Below are 19976 nucleotides of genomic sequence, written 5' to 3'. Positions count from 1 at the left end.
CAGATAATACACAAAAATCAGCAACTTTCACGTTTATTCAATGCAGATAGTCCATGGGAACAAAAGAGATCACTTCTTGTCAAAAACACTGTCTTGAACCATATTCAAAATTTGATAATTTTGATCGTACGAATCAGCTACAGCTTTCTTGTTTTCTGGAGCTTTGATACAGAATCCATTTCTCACCTGGAAAAATAATCAAGATATGAGCAGTCCTGTAGATTATCTTGCTGTTATCCTGAAATCTAAATAACTAGAATCATTACCTCGTAAGCTTCAATACCGAGTTGTCCGATTGAAGCGAGAACATGAACCAACACGAACAACGAGAAGAATGCATGACCTGATACGCACAGGAACACAAAAACTGCAGCAAGAGCTGGAATCCCGACAAGAGCAGCTGCTTTTCCACGAGTCTCATTGTCTCCGGATCCGGTGATCTTTTTAATTTCATCACGACCATCGATGTTCTGTTGAAGATTGAAACCAGAAACTGCAGCAGAAGCACCAAGGAACACGAGATAGAAGAGTTTTGCAAGAACATTACTATCTCCAAGTGAACCTAAGAGCACCATCATAAGCTGAAAATGTTTTCTTTGGAATTAAATATAAGTAAACCACAAACCTCAAAAGATGAGCATGCAAGAACGGCACATCTGGTTCCAAACACGTACTTGTAGTACTCGTAAGGTGGGATTTGTTCCATATACGACATTGATGGAGAGAATTTGAGATGCTAATGGAGGATCGATTTACGAATAATAAAACAATTTGAATCCTATGGTTAAATACGCTTACAAATGACCCTAAGGTTTTTTGTGCCACGGTGAAAAAGGAAAAGGTCAAGTGTATTTTAAATTGTAAATAAAAGTTCATCCTTTTGATATTTGTATTAATTTGGAATTTAAAAAATATGAACTCGAAAAGTGTTTGTTTCTTTGGTTTCTTATTAATCAAAAATCCCAACTTTCTCTAACACTTGTTTGTATATTTGTGTTGTCATAAGTGAAAGAAAATTCAACTTTTCAGAATAGTCTCTAGACTATAGTCTTTGAAATGTGATTTACCAAAAACCCTTGGTTCGTGAAATGTTTGCCACATAAACTGAAATTTGAAAAACTGAGAACCTGTCCTCTGAATTATGTGTTTACGCGTTGACCTTGAAAAGAAAAGAAGGCGTCCGGGATTATGTGCTGTGTTCAGAAAAACCAAATGCCAAAAAGTATTTATTTAAATAAATGTTTTCAAAAACTTCGATCACTACAGTATCTTTGGCAGAGAAATGTCGGATGAAACCGAGAGAAAACAATCTTCCAAAAATCCGGTGATTTGACCATAAACTCCGCCTACTTTCACTTGTTTGGCCTTGTTAAAAAGCGTCGCAAACCGAACAATTTCTGATATCAAATACGAGAAATTTTCGTCTCGGTTTGATTGGTTTCGATCCAGTATTTTATATCTCCGAGAAATGAAGGTATGTTTTAATTTGTTTCGATTGAGAATTGAGATGTTGCAAAGAGATTGTTTTAGACCTATTATTATTAAATTTCGATGAGTTTGAGAAATTTTTAGTTTTGGCCCTCAAAACACGGTGGAGGGTCTCGACACGACTAATTTTTGTTTATTGCGAAAAAGTGTGTTCCTTATAAGATTACTGTAATCTCAAACTCTCGCTGCTGCAGAATTTGAATGGGGGTTCCATGGCTTTTCGCACAATTTTTACAAAATTGGTGTGCTTTTTATTGTCATATTTGAGTCTCTGACCTAATTAATGTGTTTCCGCTGCAACGGAAGTTACAATTACAGTACTCTTCAAAGACGCGTACTTTCTTGCATTTCAACAAAATTAAGTAGTAACGAGACCGGATACCGTACTTTTGAGGGAATAATCGTAGAATTTCGCGTTTTGGTAAATAATAGCATTCATTCAGTATATCACTGCATCCATACTTCTGTCTTCATTTCTCTTAACATCTTGTACTTTGGAGCATATGTTCGAAGATGATATTAGTGACACATTTGTACCAAAAGTAAGAGGAGATGGAGATGTTATTATTTTGGATCTTTCAAATATCGATCATGCAAATGGAGCTGAAATTCCACGAAACTTGACTGAAGAGGATACGAAAATTATTCCAACCCATATTGATTTTGCAGCTCTGAAGTAGGTCGTATTCTGGAAAAGTGTTTGGAGCAATAAAAAATATTCCAGTGGTTATTTTCAGAGAAGCGTATGCAAAGGAAAACAAAGCTGAACGATTTTTACCGTCCCGTTTGTTTTTTGGAGATGATGATACTGATAAGAAGTGACACATTTTAAATAACCCATTTATGAACTTAAAATTGTATTATCCATGTAGAACATCGCATTCGGAAGTGAATAATAAAAAACATAAAGCTGATGAAAAATACGCGGTTAAACATCAATGAATGAGGAGAAAATAAATATGCAATTTTAAAGTGTATTATCTTGAACCGTTTTGATGAGCTCTTCCTTTGAATGCATTTGTAAAATGACAATACCATTAAAACCGTGTGAATATTCGGCATGAACTTTGCGACTGGTCATTCCTTGAATGTATTTTCTGAAAATAAGATTTAAAATTCAACTGTTCCGATTACTGAAGAAACTTGCATTGCTACTTTTTCATCAATAGTGAGAGCAAAGCTGACCGGCGCTTTCAGATGATGAAGAATGTTTTGGACATTAAAAATCCAATAAGGAGAGTAGCCGTCCTGAAATTATGCTAATATTGTGAAATGTTTAAAAATAGTATATCTACAGTTATCTGAATAATTTGTTACCTACCGTTCTCGGTTCGTGCTCTTGAAGCTCAATCTTTTCCAACCAATCCAAAAAAGCTTCTTTCACAAGATTATAAGCAATCAATCGGGATCCCAATCTGCACGGCAAGTGCCCAACCTGAGAAAATAAAAATCTAATTAAACAATATTTAATAATTTAGGAACCATTTCGTATGGTGTAACTTCTTGCGGAAGAGTTGTGTTGAGATCTACTTGGAGGCGACATACTGCAGCCTGAGAAGCACCACTGAGATTCTCGTAGCCACGTGTCATTCCGATGTAATGTGGTGGATCGATTTGATAATGCGGAAAACGAATTGAAAGCTCTTCCAGCCAATTCGAGAACTCTTTCCTATTCATCTCAAATTTATGATCGCCATGTCGAAACTCGCCAGGCTCCATTCCAAATACTGCATTATATTCATGATTTGGCGTAGAAAAAATGAAAATGCGTGGCATCAAAGTCCCCAGAACATTTTCGACAAATTTTTTCGCATTTGGAAGAGGGATGTGTTCAACGCTGAAATAATTTACGTATTATCGATTGGTGGAAAATTTTTAAATTCTCACACTTCCATTGAGACGATCGCATCAACATCGGCAAAGCGATGATCTGGTTCAAGAATATCTCCGACATATGATCGCATCAGCACTGGAAGTCCTGTTTCCACAGCTAAGATCTCTGCATTACGTTCCAAATGTTTTCTTAAAAAAATAGATTCAGCTTTACTTCAAAAGTAATATATTTATGGGAAATCTAAAATGAGATGTAGCTCAACTCACCCCAGCAACTGTTGTCCAATAGACAACGAAGGCTCATCAATATCGACAGAAAGAACATTGATAGTTCCAAAAGATCCAAGATATTCACATATTCCTTTCTCCAACGACATTTCTCCACATCCCATCACAGCAAGTCGGCTGATATCAATTTGAGAAGATCTTTTGAATTCCATCAGAGTATTCTTAACGAATGAGTTTCTTTGAACTTGAAGTGGTGGTTGAAAAAAGTTCTTTCTCTGCTCATGATCATCAGTATCCGATTCATCCGTTGCGATATTATAAATGGAATCTCTCCATTCTTCATCGTTATTTTTCTTATTTTTTCTATCATTTGGATCCTGATGGTTTTTGAACTTTGGACGAAACTCTTCAACATTTGCCGTTTCAAGAATACGATCAAGTGGCTCCAAAAGTGCAATTTCCAGTTGTTCGTAAGCTTCGACGTAGGTTTGCTTAAAATTTGGAAACTACGTCGGTAATATTGGAATAATGTATTGGGATTTTTTTTGGTAAAATCTAAACTTATGCTTTTTTTTCAAACTTAAAACAAAAAATTTCTGGTCCGAATATGTTTTTCTGTGACGAAATATTTGCAAATCATGTTTAACTTTTTACTTTTTCTTCTATCAATTGACGTACATTATCATATGGAGCTCCCCATCCATCGCTGGTGTGCGCCATTTCTAATCTGGAATATTATTTCAATGAATAATCCAGATTTGAAGAAATAAAAAGTGTAGAAAATAACAAGAACTGACGCGTTGATGAATTTGTAAAGAGGGCAAGTATTTTATTCTTGACAGAAAAAGAAAATAATTTCGAATTGAAAAAAAATGTACAGTCATGAGAAAAGCAGACGCCGAAGAAAAACAAAACGTATTCATAAAATTCTATGGAGCGTGTTTACACCGATTTCCCTTTGGAAACAATTTCAACAAATTTACCAGTAGCTACAGTAGGATCAGGATAGAAACGAAGGAATACAAAAAATAGCGGGCAATAGATGAAGAATTTCCAAGAAACAATATAAATCTACTGAATAGTTAAGCTTCAAAATTTCAGAACATTTTTAATTGAATACCAAAGTTGTGCCTCAACCCGGTGAGCGCACGGTGCCCTGTTGATGTCAGACTTCGTCAATTTCGTCAGTTTGTACCAGTTTTCTGTAGATCGCGTAGAACAGGGCACATAGATGCAGTCATAAGATAACACAGCATCTACATATACCTGAAAAATAAATAATTGAGCAATAGATGAATGAATTGAAATCTAATAAGTAGTATTAAGTCTAGAGATTCACGCAATTTTGTTAGATTCGTGTGTCAACCAGCCACACCATGCCTTCAGTTTGTTTCTTTTTACATACCTTTTGAGACCGGGTGTGCCTGATTGTATTCGATAAATTGAAAGAGATGTGTGCAAGTTGAAAGTGTTTGTGTGAAGAGAGAAAAATGGATAATTACCATGCGAATATTATATATATATTCGCGGGCTCTTTTTTAAAACAACATACCACCGCGGTTTACGACCTGATCCGTTGGTGGAGTGACCGGTGCAAAATAGGCATGAATTTCGATGTTTGGGCGATGATGCTGAAATAGGAGAACATGTAATAAATACGGTAACCGGTCTCGGCACGACAATTTTTTGCTATGTGCAAAAAGTGTGCGCCTTTGTACTGTCGTTTAATTTTTTTTGTTATATTTAAGTTTTAAAAATAAATTATTTTATTTTCGTCGAGAAACTATGAAAAACCACGAAAATTCCGCAGAAACGAACGTTTGAAATTACAGTACTCTTTAAAGGCGCACACCTCTTTGCATTTAACAAAAAATTGTCGTGTCGAGACCGGGTACTGTATTTTTTGCCCGAAAATTGCAAATTTTTTCTGGGTAATATTAAAAAAAAAATAGATTTCAGAGATGTTTTTGATTTTTTAATAAAATCGTATTTAAGTTTGTAATATGAAATATAACATACCTGAAATCGAACGATTGCTTCTTTTGAAACATTTTGGCAATCATACAAATCAATTCTCTTGAGAGCTTTGCAATGTCTCAGATGAGATAACGTGGAATCAGTTAACTGCGGGCAATTGTCAAGTTCCAGAACATTCAACGTTTCACGGTGTTTCGAGGCTAAATTCTGAATCGACTCGTCCGTAATAAGTTCGCAATGTGAAAGACTGAGCTCACGAAGAGCCGTACAGTTGTTTGCAAGTGAGTTGATAGTGTGATCAGAAATTAGGGAACAATCTTCCATATCAAGTCGTTCCAATTGACGACATCCTCTGGCAAGTGGAATAAATCCATTATCTCCGAGAAGTGTGCATCCAGATAATTCCAGTACTTTCAAATTATGAGAATGTTGTCCAAGAGATACCAATGATCTATCAGATATTTGATTGCAATTTGACATGCACAGATATTCCAAAGCGGTAGCTCCATTTGCAATATTTTGAACTGTAATATCGGTGAGCTGCTGAAAACAGTAATTATCGAAAATTGTTTCATTTAAAATGTTTGCTTACGAAGCATTGCAGAAGATTCAGTTTCTTGATAGCTCCCATGTGAGCTTCGACAGATCCGAACACATTCTCAGTAAGTCCTTCACAACCACGAAGGATCAGAGTATCGAGTGACTTGCAATTTGAGAGAATAATCTGAACACCACGATCCTGAATAGCATCACACCATGAAATGTTGAGATATGATAAATTTGGACATCCATCGCTGAAATTTAAATTTACTTTAAAGGCATAAAAACTTCGTTTAGTTACCCAATATATTTCATTGCTCTATCAGTAATTGATGAGCAATTCTCCAAATTGAGGTAATTCAACTTGTGACAGTATCGACCTAGGTTTTCGCATGACGCATCGGTAACCCGTTTACAACGATAAAGACTCAAATGTTCCAAATTTGGACATCTCGATGTGAATGTTCGGAGAGCTGAATCATGCACATTCTCACATCCTTTCAATGAAAGTTCCTTCAAGAATCCTCCACAACGACGTGCCAAGTTCTCGACAACTGCAGTTTTGACATCTCTTTGAAATGTGAATAAGTCGACGCGCTGCCAGTTAGATCCATCCAACGCAAGTATGCTCCATGAGCGGCAGACCTGAGCCGATCGACAGAGGGCTTTGGTGTCAAGAAATGAGAAAACTCTGAAATGTGATGAAGATTATAACAGCTTTATAAATCAATGTCTCACTTGAGCAGAACTTCCTTTGGTAGAACACGATTGATTAGAGAATTATCGACTTGAGCTGGTGAAAGCGTCGTAATCAAGTACATCTAAAAAAACTATGTATTATAGTTTAAAATAAAAATCACTAAAATTTTACCTGATTTTGTTTGGCTTGAATGACAGGATGAGTCTTATGAGCTTGTTGAGCCAATCTTTTGGCACGTCTCGAGCTTGCTGCAGATGCCGCAGCACTTATTCGTTCAGCCGTCTCCATGGATTCAAACACAATACGAGACTATAGATGATGGACGGAGAAAATTAGAAGAAAAACATTCGTTGCTCGTGGATAAAATGGATCTGAAATAAAAGATATTCTGGGAAAAAGAATGAATAAACGAAGCGCATGTCTTTCTGAAGAATTGAAAAAAGTAGGAAAAGCAAGAGAGTGCACACCGACTAGTTGCTGGAAAAGTGAGCGTGTTTACTGCAGTTACTGACGTCAGAGCGGAAATTCGATGAAAAATAGGATGCACAGATATAATCATTCATTAGTCTCTTATTCAAAAAATCCAATTAGCTCACATATTTAGGAGATGATAAATATTTAAGATTTGCCACGAAAACGAAGAAAATTTGAATATTTTCAGAAATTTTCTATTTACAACAGTGTCAAAATGGGACATATTATAAAATTTCATTAAAATATTTTTTCCGTCATTGGCAGTGAAGTTTTGAAATATCTGCGAGCAAAACAGAACGAACTTCAGTGAGAGCGGTGGTTACCCAGAAACCAGAAGCGTAACCAATAAAGACATCGATAAAGGTTGAGAATGAATCTGACACTAAACAGAACACCTGGCCACCACCACATCCATTGAAACGACCTTCGTCTTCATAGTTCTACCCGCCTCTTCTTTGTCATCCACCCCGACATCTGTCTTTTTCAGTATCAGTAGTCCTTGGCTTGTACTTTGGCATTGAATAAAATGCAGATGGCGGATATAACATTCAGAATTAAGTGATGATGGGCGCACGCTCCTTATTTGGAGGAAAAAAATGAAAGAAGTTTATAGATTAAGATATTTGTTGAGAAAAGATAATAATGGAAGACCTAACTGGCCAGGTGGTTTAACTTGACGCCAAGGACGAATTAGGATAGGTTATAGATTCGAATCACAAAATAGTTTAGTGGTTCTTCATGAAAAAGATGAAATGAAATTAGCTATTAGGATTACTGGAAAGAGAGGATTCAGAAGATTCAAAACTTTCTCACGACGAACGTTTCTATTTCGAGCGAACTCTTGATACTAGACTATAGGCTCGTCTTTTAAAATTAACGTCATAAAAGGAAACGAAAGAAAAAGCTGAAGCAAAATTTTAAAAATAACTTTCTTTTAGTTCAATTTTCTATATACGAGTATAGAGGCTCTTCATCATAAATTCCTTTTTATTCATTGTTCGTCTACACGCATGTCTAATGTGTTCGGCGCCTCCGGGGACTCTCTCAAATGTCGGTACCAGCCGGAGCAAAGTACATGACTATAAAAAACATTCGTCTTGTCTACTCCTAAAACCTCACATTCTCTACGAAATATATAGATGCTGCGAGACCAATAAAGCATCATGCGAGTGGGGGGAAGAGGCCAAAAAGTCACATATTACTTTTTTTCAAGGATATTCAGAAGAATGAAACGGGTGTCTGAAGACGACGAAAAGAAGAGTGTTCTGTTTATTTGTGGACAAATAAATGTATATTTTGCCCATTCTCTGCTGGTTGTTGTGGTGTAACTGCCCGTGAAAAAAAACAGAACGGGAGAGTGAGAAAACAAAAATAAGCATAATCTGGTTGTCGAATGAGCAGTAAAAGTTGTAGTGGGAGTCTTGTAGTGGGCTCAAGCAAAAAACAAGAATAAGAGCACTCGAGTGCACTCGATAAACAACATTATACAGTAACCCAGAAGAAACTATAACTTTGCAATTTACCTACTTCGTACTTAGAATAGACTTAGAATAGCTTAATATTATTCTAAACCATTTTTCCAGATTCAAATACGATGAATAATTTGAGCATCTGTATAAAGAGAGCACATTTCTAAAAATCATTTTTCAACACATCATCCTGACTACCGTACTCCGTCTAGATTTAGATGGCTTCTAATTCTATTAACGAGGATGTAAGTAATCCCAGTAAGCCTATGGATATAAGATGAGATATTCAGACTTCACATTCCATAAAATAGAATTGGAATAGGAAATGAAGAATCCTATCAAACGATTCGTCGTGTGATCTTCTTCTTCCACACGGCGAAATGGGCAACGACGATTTGAACGAAAATCAGCTGACATATAACACGCCGGTCTGGACGCGGGCACTCATTCTTTACGAGAAACGGCGAACGCCGTTGAGACGCAGGCTCGACCGGTGGGGCTGACCCGAATCACGAGGCGTTTCGTCTCTGCGTTTCTACAGCTTCTCCACAACGCTTCATATTATTTCGTCGTCCCTGTTTTGCGGAGATGGCCAGTGGACGCTTCTCTCGTGTCTGTCTCGGGCGCTCGCGCACAAAACGACGAGAAGACGCTCAGAGCAGTGAGCGAACTGCGTGAGTGAGTGAGTGTTGATGTATTGGTTTGAGTGAAGGAACTCTGAACACTATGGATAGAAATTCCACTTTAATTGAGCACAACTATTAAAAGAGCAACAATAGTGGTACCCGTCATTCCACTGCTTTGAGTCCTCGATCACCTATCTTGAACTCGATTCGATTCATTCCGTCATCTTGTTCACCCTTCTGAAAATTAAACTTTGAAATTCGATACTCGAAATTTTTCAATAACCATTGCAGAAACAATTCTGATATCTGAGTCGTCGTTTCGCTTCTCTATGAAAAATCGATTGTTGATTTGTGATGACCAGAATGCTCCGAGAGCCGGTGCCGGGTACCCACGCCAGTGTGTCTGAAAATAAATTGTTTGAGTAGGTATTTAGAAATGCTTATATTTCTTACAATGTGATTTGTCAAAATCACAGTAATCTCTAATTTCGTCAATTTTCTGATTCTCTCGACAACATCAGATTGCATTGATCTTCCCATTTCCTTATGATAAACAGTATCATGGAGAATAGCGTCAATGTTTTCAACAATCACCAATTGTAGATTTATTGTATCCAAAAATCGAGTTAAAGAATCCTGAAGCTCCGCAATTTTCTCTACTCTTTTGCACACGATTCTGTCGAGAATATCTTCGTTTGTTTGATTTCCAAAATGTTCAATATGTAAAAGAAGGTGATCCGTTCGTAGAGGAGTCGCACCGATCCAGCCCATTTTTGCAGTTTTTTTGGTTTGAAGAAATTTCGCCGCAAATGAGTAGCATATCTGAAGAGAAAAAGATAAATTAAAAATTTGGAGTCTTTAAAAACTTTTAGTAATGTTATGGAAAATTCTCTAAATAAAATATATGAATTCATACCTGTGTTTTACCAACTCCTAAATCGCCATCAATTTCGTAGCATTTTCCTGGATGAAGTTCTAGAACCGGATCCAGAATTGAAAGGCATGTTCTCAAAAACAGTCTTTCTGCTCCAAGACGTACCAGAAGATCGTAGGCAGTTTCGTATTTGAATACATTCTCAGAAGGATCCATGGGAGTTTAACAATTTAGTGTTCCCTGTGTGAAAGCACAGAGAATTTGAGAAACTGAAAATGAAAAATAAATAAATAAAGGAGCAAGCAACTGTTTACAACAGAAAATCATATTATGTGACTTCTCATTTATTAATTTATTCGCAAGTTTTCTACTTTGTAGCTCATCTGGTACGTACAAGTATTACTTGAGATAGATTCGAATAGGGATCATTAGCGAATGAGAGAAATGTATCGAGTAGGAAGTTCATGGATGGAAATGGTACAAGGGAAGAAAGAATGTGCATTTTCCCATCGGAGAGATTGTGACTAAACGAAAGCTGGATGTAGAAGAAAAAGTTAGAAAACGGAGCTGTGTTGGAAAAAAAGAGAATGGAGAAAAAAATGACGGTAGGAATGAGATGTAGGGTAGAATAGAAATATTTTTAAATTATCATGGATTAGCGATTTGTGCAAGAAAATTTGGAGAAGCCAAGTATATTATTGAACCGTTGTTTGTTGTTGTTGCTGCTGATTTGGAAGAATGGGAACAATAAGATGCTCTTGTTGCATCAGATTGTACTTCGACACGTATGTGGTGAATCGCTTGCAGAGATGAGTTTCATTTTCAAACTCGTCGAACAGCTTACGATGATGGAAGAATGCGTGCGAAAATATGCGATAGACGCGACGAGCTACAGATCCCAGCTTTGAAATTGAAATTTCTTTGATGTTGACTCGGCTTGGAAAATACTTATTCGAGTTGAGCAAGGTGGCGGCTCCGTCTAGTGTATGACGTGTGTAATCGATCGCTGGACACTGTAATTAAAGAAGTTTATAAACATTTTCTCGTTAGAAAAATACCTCATTTGGGTTCTTATGAGCGGCACACAGGAAAATCCATTGTTCGGTGGCGGTCATTTGTTGGCAGGTTTCTGGGATACATTCTCTCTGAAAACCCAATACTTGAAGATGTAATAAAATTGAACACAAACTTGGAGGAGAAGAGCTAAGCCATTGAGCTCGATGCAAAATTGACGAAGATGTTCGTACTTCCACACTCCTTCATCTTGATCTGAAGTAAAGATGTTTAGAAAATAATTCGTGGACTCAGGATGAAACTGAATTCTTCTTATTTTTAAAGAACATTCTTCTAATTCTTGAATAAAGTTTCAGCTTTCTTACCCAATGGAGGAGTTAAAATTGTGGCAACATCAGCTGGATTCGCTTTAATCGTCTGTTGGATGTACTGTTGAATGTTCAGAGCACTATCCATTTCCTCAAAAGCCAGCGGCGACCAGTTATTCCAATCCTGCAACACGAAATGTTTTTGGTTTCAATTCAAAACGTTTAACTCACTGCTCGTTTTGTTCCCGGACCATTACGCCGAACAGTTCGATTTTCTGTAGCGGCCGTCATGTTTAAAACTGAAAACATAAAATTAATTGTTTGAAATTATAAAAATAACACGTGTTTTGAGCTGAAAATGTTTGAAAAACGAGCGCAAGAAAAATGAAAGAGGCAAATTGAAATTTGTTTTGTGGAACGGAGTGTCGTAGCGCGCGTTGTTTAGCATTACGAGGCTTTGGCAGATACTCATTCTATTCTGTAATTTCCTTTCATAAATTACAGAATAGAATGATTCGTGGCAGGAGTGTACGAAAAAAAAAACAAAAAACTGTTCATTTCGTTGCAATAATCAACTTAAAAAGGAAATTTATACGATAAGAAACACAATAATTTTGCCTTTTTTGAAATGCAATTTGAAATACAAAACTTCAATTTATACTATTAAATAATCTAAACATATTATATTTTGGCACTTGTAGCGACCACTATTACTGATATCGTTGCAAGAACCACTCGGAGAATCAGTGTAGTCATTTAAAGAGACGCTTTTCGTTGTCACGAGGGTACTGTAATTGGATGTAATTTTAATAATTTCAAATTATCATAAAATCGGTTCGAGTTATAATTCTTTTCAGATTTATTGTGCCTGAGCACAGACTTAATTTGACTAAAAGTTTAAAGACCTCTAGATAGAACGGACTGTAACCGATTATCGCTATTCCGTGAAAAATTGATACTCTAATTTAAAGGCACAAGCAGTTTCTCTGCATGGGTCTCTCCACGATCTCAGCTACAGTGGCCGCTAAAAAGAGAATAAAATTCCAAATTATAAACTGTACAGCGAAGACCTGGATTTTCCATCAAACAGTATATTAGTAGACAATTCTGAAAATTTCAAAAATATGGTTTTTCAGTTTCCAATCATTCTCAGCCCTTTGTGTTATGTCTCAAAGACACGAAGAGTTGAATATTAGCAGGGTTTATTGGTAAAACTTAAAACCAGAATAAATCATCATACAGAGAAAGTTCGAGTTCAATATTTGGCCACGTGTCGATGTCATTTTCATAGTTCTTCAAAGGTCATCGGTCACGTCAATAGAATAAATAAAACATTTCTTGTGTAGTTGGCCTCTACACAACAGGCCAACTACACAATTTCAAAAATATGGTTTTTCAGTTTCCAATCATTCTCTAGCCCTTTGAACGACCAAAATGCCAATGGAAACGATCCTCACAATTCTTTTCTGAATAAACTATTTATCATGTGTGTCACCTTGTTTTAACGCTTTGCTCGTGTTCTAGGATGTGTGACTATTTTTCTTGAGAATTGTTTAAAAAAATTGTAACTTATTGAAATCATTCCATAACTTTATTCCAAGTATTACTCAATACAATCAATAGAAATATCCCAGACACGATTCATCTCTTCAATGATCTTCTCGATATTCTCCGATTCTGGAACAAATGCGACCGTCTGAATCCCCAACGTCTCGTCTACTTTCAACACACATCCAGTGTTCTTGTAGAAGTTGCAGTACATGGGAGCAGAGAAGATGGTGATAAGCTTCCGTCCACTCAATACCCAATAACCATCGAAACACATTTGGTGAGCACGGATGATAAGCTCGACACCAAGACGTTTACAAACGTCATCAATCACATTTGTTCCGAAGGTGAAGCCAGATCCACGTGAACTTGTCTTCCATTCAAAAACAGATGGATCCGGATCAGCCCAGAGCATGTCATTCACAATTCCACGAAATGGGTTACGAATTGGTTTCGGGTGATTGCGAAGTTCCTGAAATGGAATTTTTAGGAAAAACGACTTCTGTTAACTAACATCAAGACATGTCAGAGCAGGAGACAATCCACCATGCATGCATAGAATCTTTGTAGCGATCAAAGCGGAGATTGGAAGATTGTTAAAACAACGCTGAAATATTTTTAAATATAGAAAGTCTAGAATGAGAACACATACCTGGAACAAAGCCCAAATCTCCTCTCCACACTTTGGAATCGAAGTCACGCATTCTTCATAGAATCCATATTTTTTATTGACTCTTGCAATTTCATGATTTCCACGGAGCAGCACAATATTCTCGGGATAGCAGATCTTATAGGTGAATAAGAGCATTATACAGACTCATCATTCCTCGATCAACATAATCACCAGTGAAAACATAAACTGTCTCAGGAGGACGTCCCAATAGAATGAACATGTTGATAAGATCGTTGAATTGTCCGTGAAGATTTCCAACTACGACACATGGTGGATCGATGTCAACAAGAGCTTTTTCCGATGAGAAGATGGTTTGAGCCTCGTAGATCACATTCTCAAATTCCTCCTTTGTGTAGTGCATTTTGTGAACCTGGAAAAAGAATTCGTGAAAAAGAAAAAGATCAGTCAAAAACCTAAAACCTAAAAACTCCTCAGTTTATTTAAATTCCCTCCAAAAGTTCGCTGATTGATTTTAAAATGGGCGGTGCTAAGCGCAAGAACATTCAAATTTCAAGGTGAAATCCCACTTTTACCGTACTTACACCGGCTTGCATCACTTGATAATGACGATCGAGGAACTCAACAAAATCAATTCTCTCCTGTGTTCGGTTTTGTGCAGTCATCTCCGGTCCATGTGCCATTTTTTTTCTTCTCTCAGAGTTTTTCGCCATTTTCTTCGTCAATCGATTCTGAATCTCAACTGCTGCTTTGATTTCAGTATTCTTTTTCGACAAAGCAATAGGCTTATTAATCTCACTAAGAGAAATAGTTCGACCTGATGTTGGTTGAGTTTTTGCCATCGAACGAACGCTTGATTTTCTATAAAATGTTCATTAATTTCAGAATTATTACAAGATTAAACTAACTCTTTAATAATACAACCTGGACGCTCATCCTTTTCATTTAAAACATTCGACTTATTTTTGCGTTGTCGATTCATTGGAGACATTGCCACGACCCGATCCTTCTTCCCTGATCTTGCTTTGGATCGAGCTTCGTGAGCAGTTTCCTCTCCATTTGAAATTTTTCAATTCGAGACGGGAGCTTGCGATTTCTCCGCCATTTTGTTGCGACAATAATGTGAAATAAATTATTTTTGAGAGTAGTTTAAAAAAACAAGATTATCATGGTTCTTCGTGGTACCACGGAAAAATAGTAGAAAAATACGTTTAAAACTTTATTTTTTAAGTTAATTTTTTCAAGCTTAAAGCAGAAACACCTATCAAATCGATTCCATTAACACATTTTCATTCAGTTTTATCCTTGATTTCTGGAATTTTGTTGAATACATTTGGATACTTGGAAGATCGAGAAAATCAAATATATTATTCCACCTGAAAATTGTAATTCATCAATGAACGGGACAATTAATTTACTGTGTTTCCCCTAATAGACTTGCACCACCCTTGCTCTACTTTGAAAGCGAATATATTCGTTCTTTTTTGTTGTATTCAAAAACTGTCAACTAACAAGATAAGTGCAAAATATTTCTCTATAGAGAGCCGAGATATAAGTCATTAAAATAGAGCACACTCTCTAGTTGCAACGTACCGAACATTTTGTAAATTTTGCGTGAATTTTCAGCCAACAATTTTAGATTCTCTCCGGCAATTCAATGTCTTCAGAAAACTTTTAAAAATCATTGGTTATACGGAAGCCATCAAAAGACGTTTGTCTCCTAGTAAACTGTCACTGCATTTTTAATGAATTTTGCAGTGGATATACAATTAACATCTTGGAAGTTGAATAAATATATTCAGAAGAGTTCCCATATCAACTAGTTTCTAGTGAATAAATCCCCAACTTCCAAATTCGGAATTTCAAACCTGAAATGTTGACAAGCGTGATCCTCCCATCCTTTTCCATAATTGTCTTCGTACCTTCATCCTTTTGTGTATGCTTCCTACCACGCTGTCACCTGCTTTCTTTCGGTCGGATGCTCCGCGCTTTCAGTTGCTCCATCAATGGGAAGGTTACTCCAAAGAACCGCAAATGCGCGAGTCAAGACACCTGTCGATAACTACCATCTTTTTTCCACCGAAAAACGAAAACATACCGTACTGCATTAATAGGCGGAAGAAGATGGGAATGAAAACGATTACCCCCTCTTAGACTGCCGGTTAATTAATTTACGGATTATTGTATATAATCGGTTTAGTAATGATTTTAAATTAGCATAAAGATAAGTGAACATGTACGAGCTCATTGATAAAAAAGTGATTATAGCTGCCAACTTTTGAAATTGAGAAACATTATTAGATTAACATAAAAACGTTCAACTTTGGCAGATTATATCTCAGTCGTCTGTTCTATTGAAAAATTATCAATTGACAACATATTTTTTTTCTATAATTTTGTAGTTATTTGTTTATAGATAACTTCAAAACAAGCAGAGATATAACGATTCAAAGTGACTTAAGAAAAAATACAGCTCATGAAAAGAAACCTCAGAAAATTCAAATTAAATTCGAGCAGTTTTTCGTGGGTGCAAGATTTTTTATTTTCAGACCAAAATAAAGTCACAGGAACAGTGCAAAAAAGTACCATCTTTCTGTATTAAAAATAAGAAAATTTCAATTTCAAAATTGATAAAGTTGTCGGGATTCGAACTTCAAAAAAACTTAATAAAAGGCCAAGTAAAAGTTAACAGGCGTTAACTTTTATTTTAATATAACTCGGTAAATCCATTTTTTAATTCCCCTCCCCAAAAACCGTATCTATAACGTTTCTGCACAACTGAGTCAATTATACCTCAATATCCCGAACGAATGCATGTAATGTTGCGTAAGACACGAAGACATCAAAAGACGGCTGTCATCATTGTTTCTGCAGCATCTCCCGACTCGTGTCATGGCACTCGTCAAGCGTCTGGTGTCGGCATGGCACTTCATAGATTCCTCTTTAGAGAATACTGTTATCAATTAGCTATGCAGGTCATGTAATGACAGATGTTCATAACTGGATTACAAGTTAGTATGTGTAACGACTTGTGTGTATCGGGTACAGTTTCTCCAGCTGTCAGGTAAATGTTTGTATAGGAATTAACAGGTAAGATCAACATAAAAATATAATATATGAAGTTTTCAAGATATAGTATTTCAAGTTTGAGGATTACATAACAGTTATCTTCAAAAATTCTAGAAAAAATATCAAAAGGCGTTCTAAAATTTGATGATATTCTTTATTACTATTAACTCCACATTGACAGTTTGTATTGGTTATTTTTGTGATATTCAAATATTTGATATCTGGAAAAAAATTATTTTATAGATTACCTGTTAAAAATGCTTTGGCAAACCAAAACACTGCCAAAATATGAGCTATCAAAGTAGAGCAGTGAGTTTTTGGTAACCAAAAATTAGTAAAATCTATTAAAACTTAAAAATCAATAATATAATAACAAACTTGTATAATTTCCCCAAATGAAAATTATTAATTCTCTTAAAAACATGCCCCAAAGAATAGTAAAAATTCCTTTTCAGATCATCCGCAAGTTTCCGGAAAGACAAAACACTAGGGTTATGTTTTTTTCGGGTTAGCATTTTTCGACTTATAATTCAGGATTTCCAATTTTTTGTTCAGCAAAAACTCCTACAGTGTTCCAACTGAAAATAACAAATAAACAATGATAATCTTGTTTTCATTGTAAAATCCCTGTTTGTGCATTTCCTAATTGCTCTAAAAGGCTTTTGTACACCTTCCGAACAACCGCTCTGACCGTATTGTCGGCTTTTGCTCTTTTCTCCTGCCTCGTACCTCATAAACTGACAAATGACTCCAAAACGTGCACATGTCACGATTCACCGAGAACACATGTTGCCACAAACGGTTTATTGCTATCGCATGAAATATTATTACTCAATTGCAATTGAAATGGGGAGGGGGAAAGGATAGAAAAGGAATAATGACAGTTTGATGGGAGCCGCGAATGGATAAGTATGTCGGTGCAAAGATGTAAAGGAATCATTGCGTTCTGAATGGAAAACCTGAAGCAAACTTGTAAAGATCAAGTCAAATCTGTATTGATTTTTTTTAAATTTTAAGTTAAACTGTAAAGAAACTAAGAAAGCTTTTTTTCAATTACGAGAGTTTGTGATCCAAAGATTAAAATTTCTATTGGAAGAACTACGGTAACTCAGATCTTTTGAAATCTGCAATTTTATTATTTTGGTACTCGGTTACTCTCTGACAATATCCATCTTTTTAAAGCTTCTCAAATTAATTGGCAAATTGTTGGCAGACTATTAAAGTAGCTAGGTCAGTTTTTAAGCATCAAAAGGCTTTCAGAAAATTACAAATCAAGAAGTTACCAAAAGTTGGCAGAAAGTTATTCCAAAGAACGTGAACCTTGAGTAAAAAAAATCAACCTATAATATTTCCCTAGTTTCTAGTAACACAGTTTAAGCCATAGTCTAGCTTTTAGTCATGCTTATTGTATTACTGTATTTGCTCAGACCATGTAGTAAAATTAGGAAGTATCATCTGCTCGGTTAAGTATATCCGCGATAATCTGCTCTTCCTAATTCCTTATTCAAACACCAGATGATGATACTTGTTCCCTACAATTTTCTCATCCTTCTTAATATTTTCCATATGAACTACCGAAATTGGTAGGATGTCTTATGGAGAATAAGAAGCAGAAGTTATGATTCGAGTCAGTCACGAAATGAAGAAAGACTGAGTGCAACATGTTGCTCGTCTCTCTCTCTCATTCCTCATCTTCCAAATTAATTCTCTAATTCTCCGCAAAATCACACGATATTTCTCATTTTGACCATCATACCACTAATAACTCCAGAAAACGAGGAAGAAGAAGCTGTCATGTCGTGTGCAATGTCAGTTGCTCACCAACTGAAATACCTCAGCCGGAATGTACCCATCTGGTGTTGTGCGCGTGGCTCCTGACACTATGAGCTCATTCACTCATTTTCCCGCACAGTATTGTAGTGTTCATCTGAAGCGTGAGAGATTATAGAGTTGAATAGAAGTGGAATAGAGAGTGAGACACGTATGAAAAGGTGCAGCTTGCAGTACTTGAGTGAGAACAATAGAAAGGGAAAGAGGAAGAAAGATACTAATTGACTAAAGTGTCAAAAGAGCACACATGGATTTAATATTGAAATGAATGAACAATATGAGCAAAAAAAACATATCTGCTAAAACTTATGATTAAATTTAAAATTTGAATTTGAAAACAAGTTCATTCAAAATTTCTGAACTTTAACGAGTCAGTATCTATAATTTTTAGAAGTAGAATCACCTTGCAATCAGTTATCAAGATTTTAACTGTTATGGGGTTATTCAAGTATATAAAAACATGTATTTAAATACATGTTTTTATATACTTGAATACAGTTGTGAAATAATTCTTCTACACTTTTTAATTTTCCGACACTACTTGAATAACCCCATTACGGCAGTTAAAATCTGATTTTTTTCTAAATAGAAAAGCTACCCCGAATAAATACAAAATAAACTACCCCATTATTACACAAGAAATAAGAAAACACGGGACCCATCTCATTCTCAACTTTTTTGACCAATCATGAATAAAATACATTCTCAATCCCTTCTATTTTTCATTATTTTTCTTAAAAATCCGACAATTTCTGTCTCCGATCGTAGTCTCTTTTCTTTCTTCTTCTTCCCACACCTTATTATTAATGTATGACTCTTCTGCTCGGGCATCGGCGGGGCGACAACGACGAAGCTCATGTGTCTCTTCACATCCATCCTTTTCCTTTTTCGTTTAACCTCCTTCGTTTGTTTGATACGGTAGTATGGGAAGAAAAAAGAAAAAGAAAAAGAAAAAGATGGAATAAAAGGGAAAAAGAACAAAAACCTCGATGTGGGTTACTGGAAAAAAAAAACTGAATAGAATAAAATGTCGATTGGAAGGATTACTGTAGGTAAAACTTGTGACGTCATTACAATCTAACGTCTAACGTCATTACATGAACGATGTTTTTTGATGATAAAAAAAGCGAACAATCGTAGCCTGCCTCGTGCCTGCTTGCCTACTTGTCTTCCTACTTATGTTTCAGATGAAGCTATGCGACACGGTGGAGCTGGCCGCTCCAGATAGAAGCTCATAAACGATTTTAACAACAGGGGAGTCTCAAGCTTTCTGATTTCAAACCGTATTGAAAACAGCTCGAAAAATAACTGCCAAGAATAGGGGAAAATTCAGCGAATTTTTGTAAAGTCAATTTCAAATTTTACAG

At 36.1% G+C, this 19976-nt stretch overlaps 7 protein-coding genes, 1 non-coding gene and 1 pseudogene across 11 annotated transcripts; 1 reads left to right on the top strand and 8 right to left on the bottom strand.

Moving 5' to 3' along the window:
• Nucleotides 1-18: 18 nt before the first annotated feature.
• C02F5.5 (uncharacterized protein) lies at nt 19-745 on the bottom strand. Its single transcript, NM_066401.4, has 3 exons — nt 626-745; nt 267-581; nt 19-186 (listed from the first exon to the last, which is right to left on the bottom strand). Exons 1-3 carry the CDS (start codon nt 713-715, stop codon nt 70-72), a joined length of 522 nt encoding a protein of 173 aa, NP_498802.1. The 5' UTR covers nt 716-745; the 3' UTR covers nt 19-69.
• Nucleotides 746-1412: 667 nt separating this feature from the next.
• Nucleotides 1413-2401, top strand: C02F5.14 (MBL fold metallo-hydrolase). The gene is made up of 3 exons (NM_001038257.5): nt 1413-1474; nt 1932-2164; nt 2226-2401. The coding sequence occupies exons 1-3, from the start codon at nt 1469-1471 to the stop codon at nt 2308-2310; spliced, it is 324 nt and encodes a 107-aa protein (NP_001033346.2). The 5' UTR covers nt 1413-1468; the 3' UTR covers nt 2311-2401.
• On the bottom strand, nt 2316-4276 carry henn-1 (Small RNA 2'-O-methyltransferase). Of its 2 annotated transcripts, NM_001322688.3 has the most exons (7): nt 4228-4276; nt 3589-4040; nt 3376-3510; nt 2971-3325; nt 2810-2923; nt 2636-2736; nt 2316-2585 (listed from the first exon to the last, which is right to left on the bottom strand). In NM_001322688.3, exons 1-7 carry the CDS (start codon nt 4267-4269, stop codon nt 2456-2458), a joined length of 1329 nt encoding a protein of 442 aa, NP_001309472.1. In that variant the 5' UTR covers nt 4270-4276; the 3' UTR covers nt 2316-2455. The 2 variants fall into 2 exon arrangements, 1 of the variants encoding a protein (NP_001309472.1); NR_136348.1 differs by having other exon boundaries at nt 2456-2736; nt 4228-4269.
• fbxl-1 (F-box/LRR-repeat protein fbxl-1) lies at nt 4267-9097 on the bottom strand. Of its 2 annotated transcripts, none has more exons than NM_171210.8 (7): nt 6938-9097; nt 6805-6887; nt 6368-6757; nt 6119-6320; nt 5569-6069; nt 5102-5180; nt 4267-4815 (listed from the first exon to the last, which is right to left on the bottom strand). In NM_171210.8, exons 1-7 carry the CDS (start codon nt 7052-7054, stop codon nt 4787-4789), a joined length of 1401 nt encoding a protein of 466 aa, NP_741248.1. In that variant the 5' UTR covers nt 7055-9097; the 3' UTR covers nt 4267-4786. The 2 variants fall into 2 exon arrangements, with proteins under 2 accessions (NP_741248.1, NP_001379603.1); NM_001392151.1 differs by having other exon boundaries at nt 4367-4815; nt 4955-5180; nt 6938-7137.
• rfs-1 (RAD51-like protein 1) lies at nt 6938-10449 on the bottom strand. Its single transcript, NM_001382934.2, has 5 exons — nt 10252-10449; nt 9789-10157; nt 9619-9738; nt 9495-9572; nt 6938-7137 (listed from the first exon to the last, which is right to left on the bottom strand). The coding sequence occupies exons 1-4, from the start codon at nt 10423-10425 to the stop codon at nt 9498-9500; spliced, it is 738 nt and encodes a 245-aa protein (NP_001370362.1). The 5' UTR covers nt 10426-10449; the 3' UTR covers nt 6938-7137; nt 9495-9497.
• C02F5.15 lies at nt 8882-9064 on the bottom strand. The gene has a single exon (NR_101835.1). It is a non-coding gene; the product is annotated as a small nucleolar RNA C02F5.15 (small nucleolar RNA).
• Nucleotides 10450-10546: 97 nt separating the features above from the next.
• mob-4 (MOB-like protein phocein) lies at nt 10547-11830 on the bottom strand. Its single transcript, NM_066397.6, has 5 exons — nt 11763-11830; nt 11589-11715; nt 11399-11478; nt 11268-11354; nt 10547-11222 (listed from the first exon to the last, which is right to left on the bottom strand). Exons 1-5 carry the CDS (start codon nt 11820-11822, stop codon nt 10905-10907), a joined length of 672 nt encoding a protein of 223 aa, NP_498798.2. The 5' UTR covers nt 11823-11830; the 3' UTR covers nt 10547-10904.
• A 1302-nt stretch (nt 11831-13132) lies between these two features.
• Nucleotides 13133-14701, bottom strand: C30A5.4 (annotated as a pseudogene). Its single transcript has 5 exons — nt 14619-14701; nt 14295-14571; nt 13732-14122; nt 13594-13686; nt 13133-13551 (listed from the first exon to the last, which is right to left on the bottom strand). Coding segments are annotated over exons 1-5 (1263 nt in total).
• A 2883-nt stretch (nt 14702-17584) lies between these two features.
• Nucleotides 17585-18708, bottom strand: C30A5.16 (uncharacterized protein). Its single transcript, NM_001268027.2, has 2 exons — nt 18536-18708; nt 17585-17725 (listed from the first exon to the last, which is right to left on the bottom strand). The coding sequence occupies exons 1-2, from the start codon at nt 18573-18575 to the stop codon at nt 17607-17609; spliced, it is 159 nt and encodes a 52-aa protein (NP_001254956.1). The 5' UTR covers nt 18576-18708; the 3' UTR covers nt 17585-17606.
• Nucleotides 18709-19976: the final 1268 nt, after the last annotated feature.

Source organism: Caenorhabditis elegans, chromosome III (assembly GCF_000002985.6).
Source record: "Caenorhabditis elegans chromosome III".
NCBI classification, from domain to species: domain Eukaryota; kingdom Metazoa; phylum Nematoda; class Chromadorea; order Rhabditida; family Rhabditidae; genus Caenorhabditis; species Caenorhabditis elegans.
Note: the sequence above shows the minus strand (reverse complement) of the source record. Positions and strands in the feature narration are given on the sequence as shown.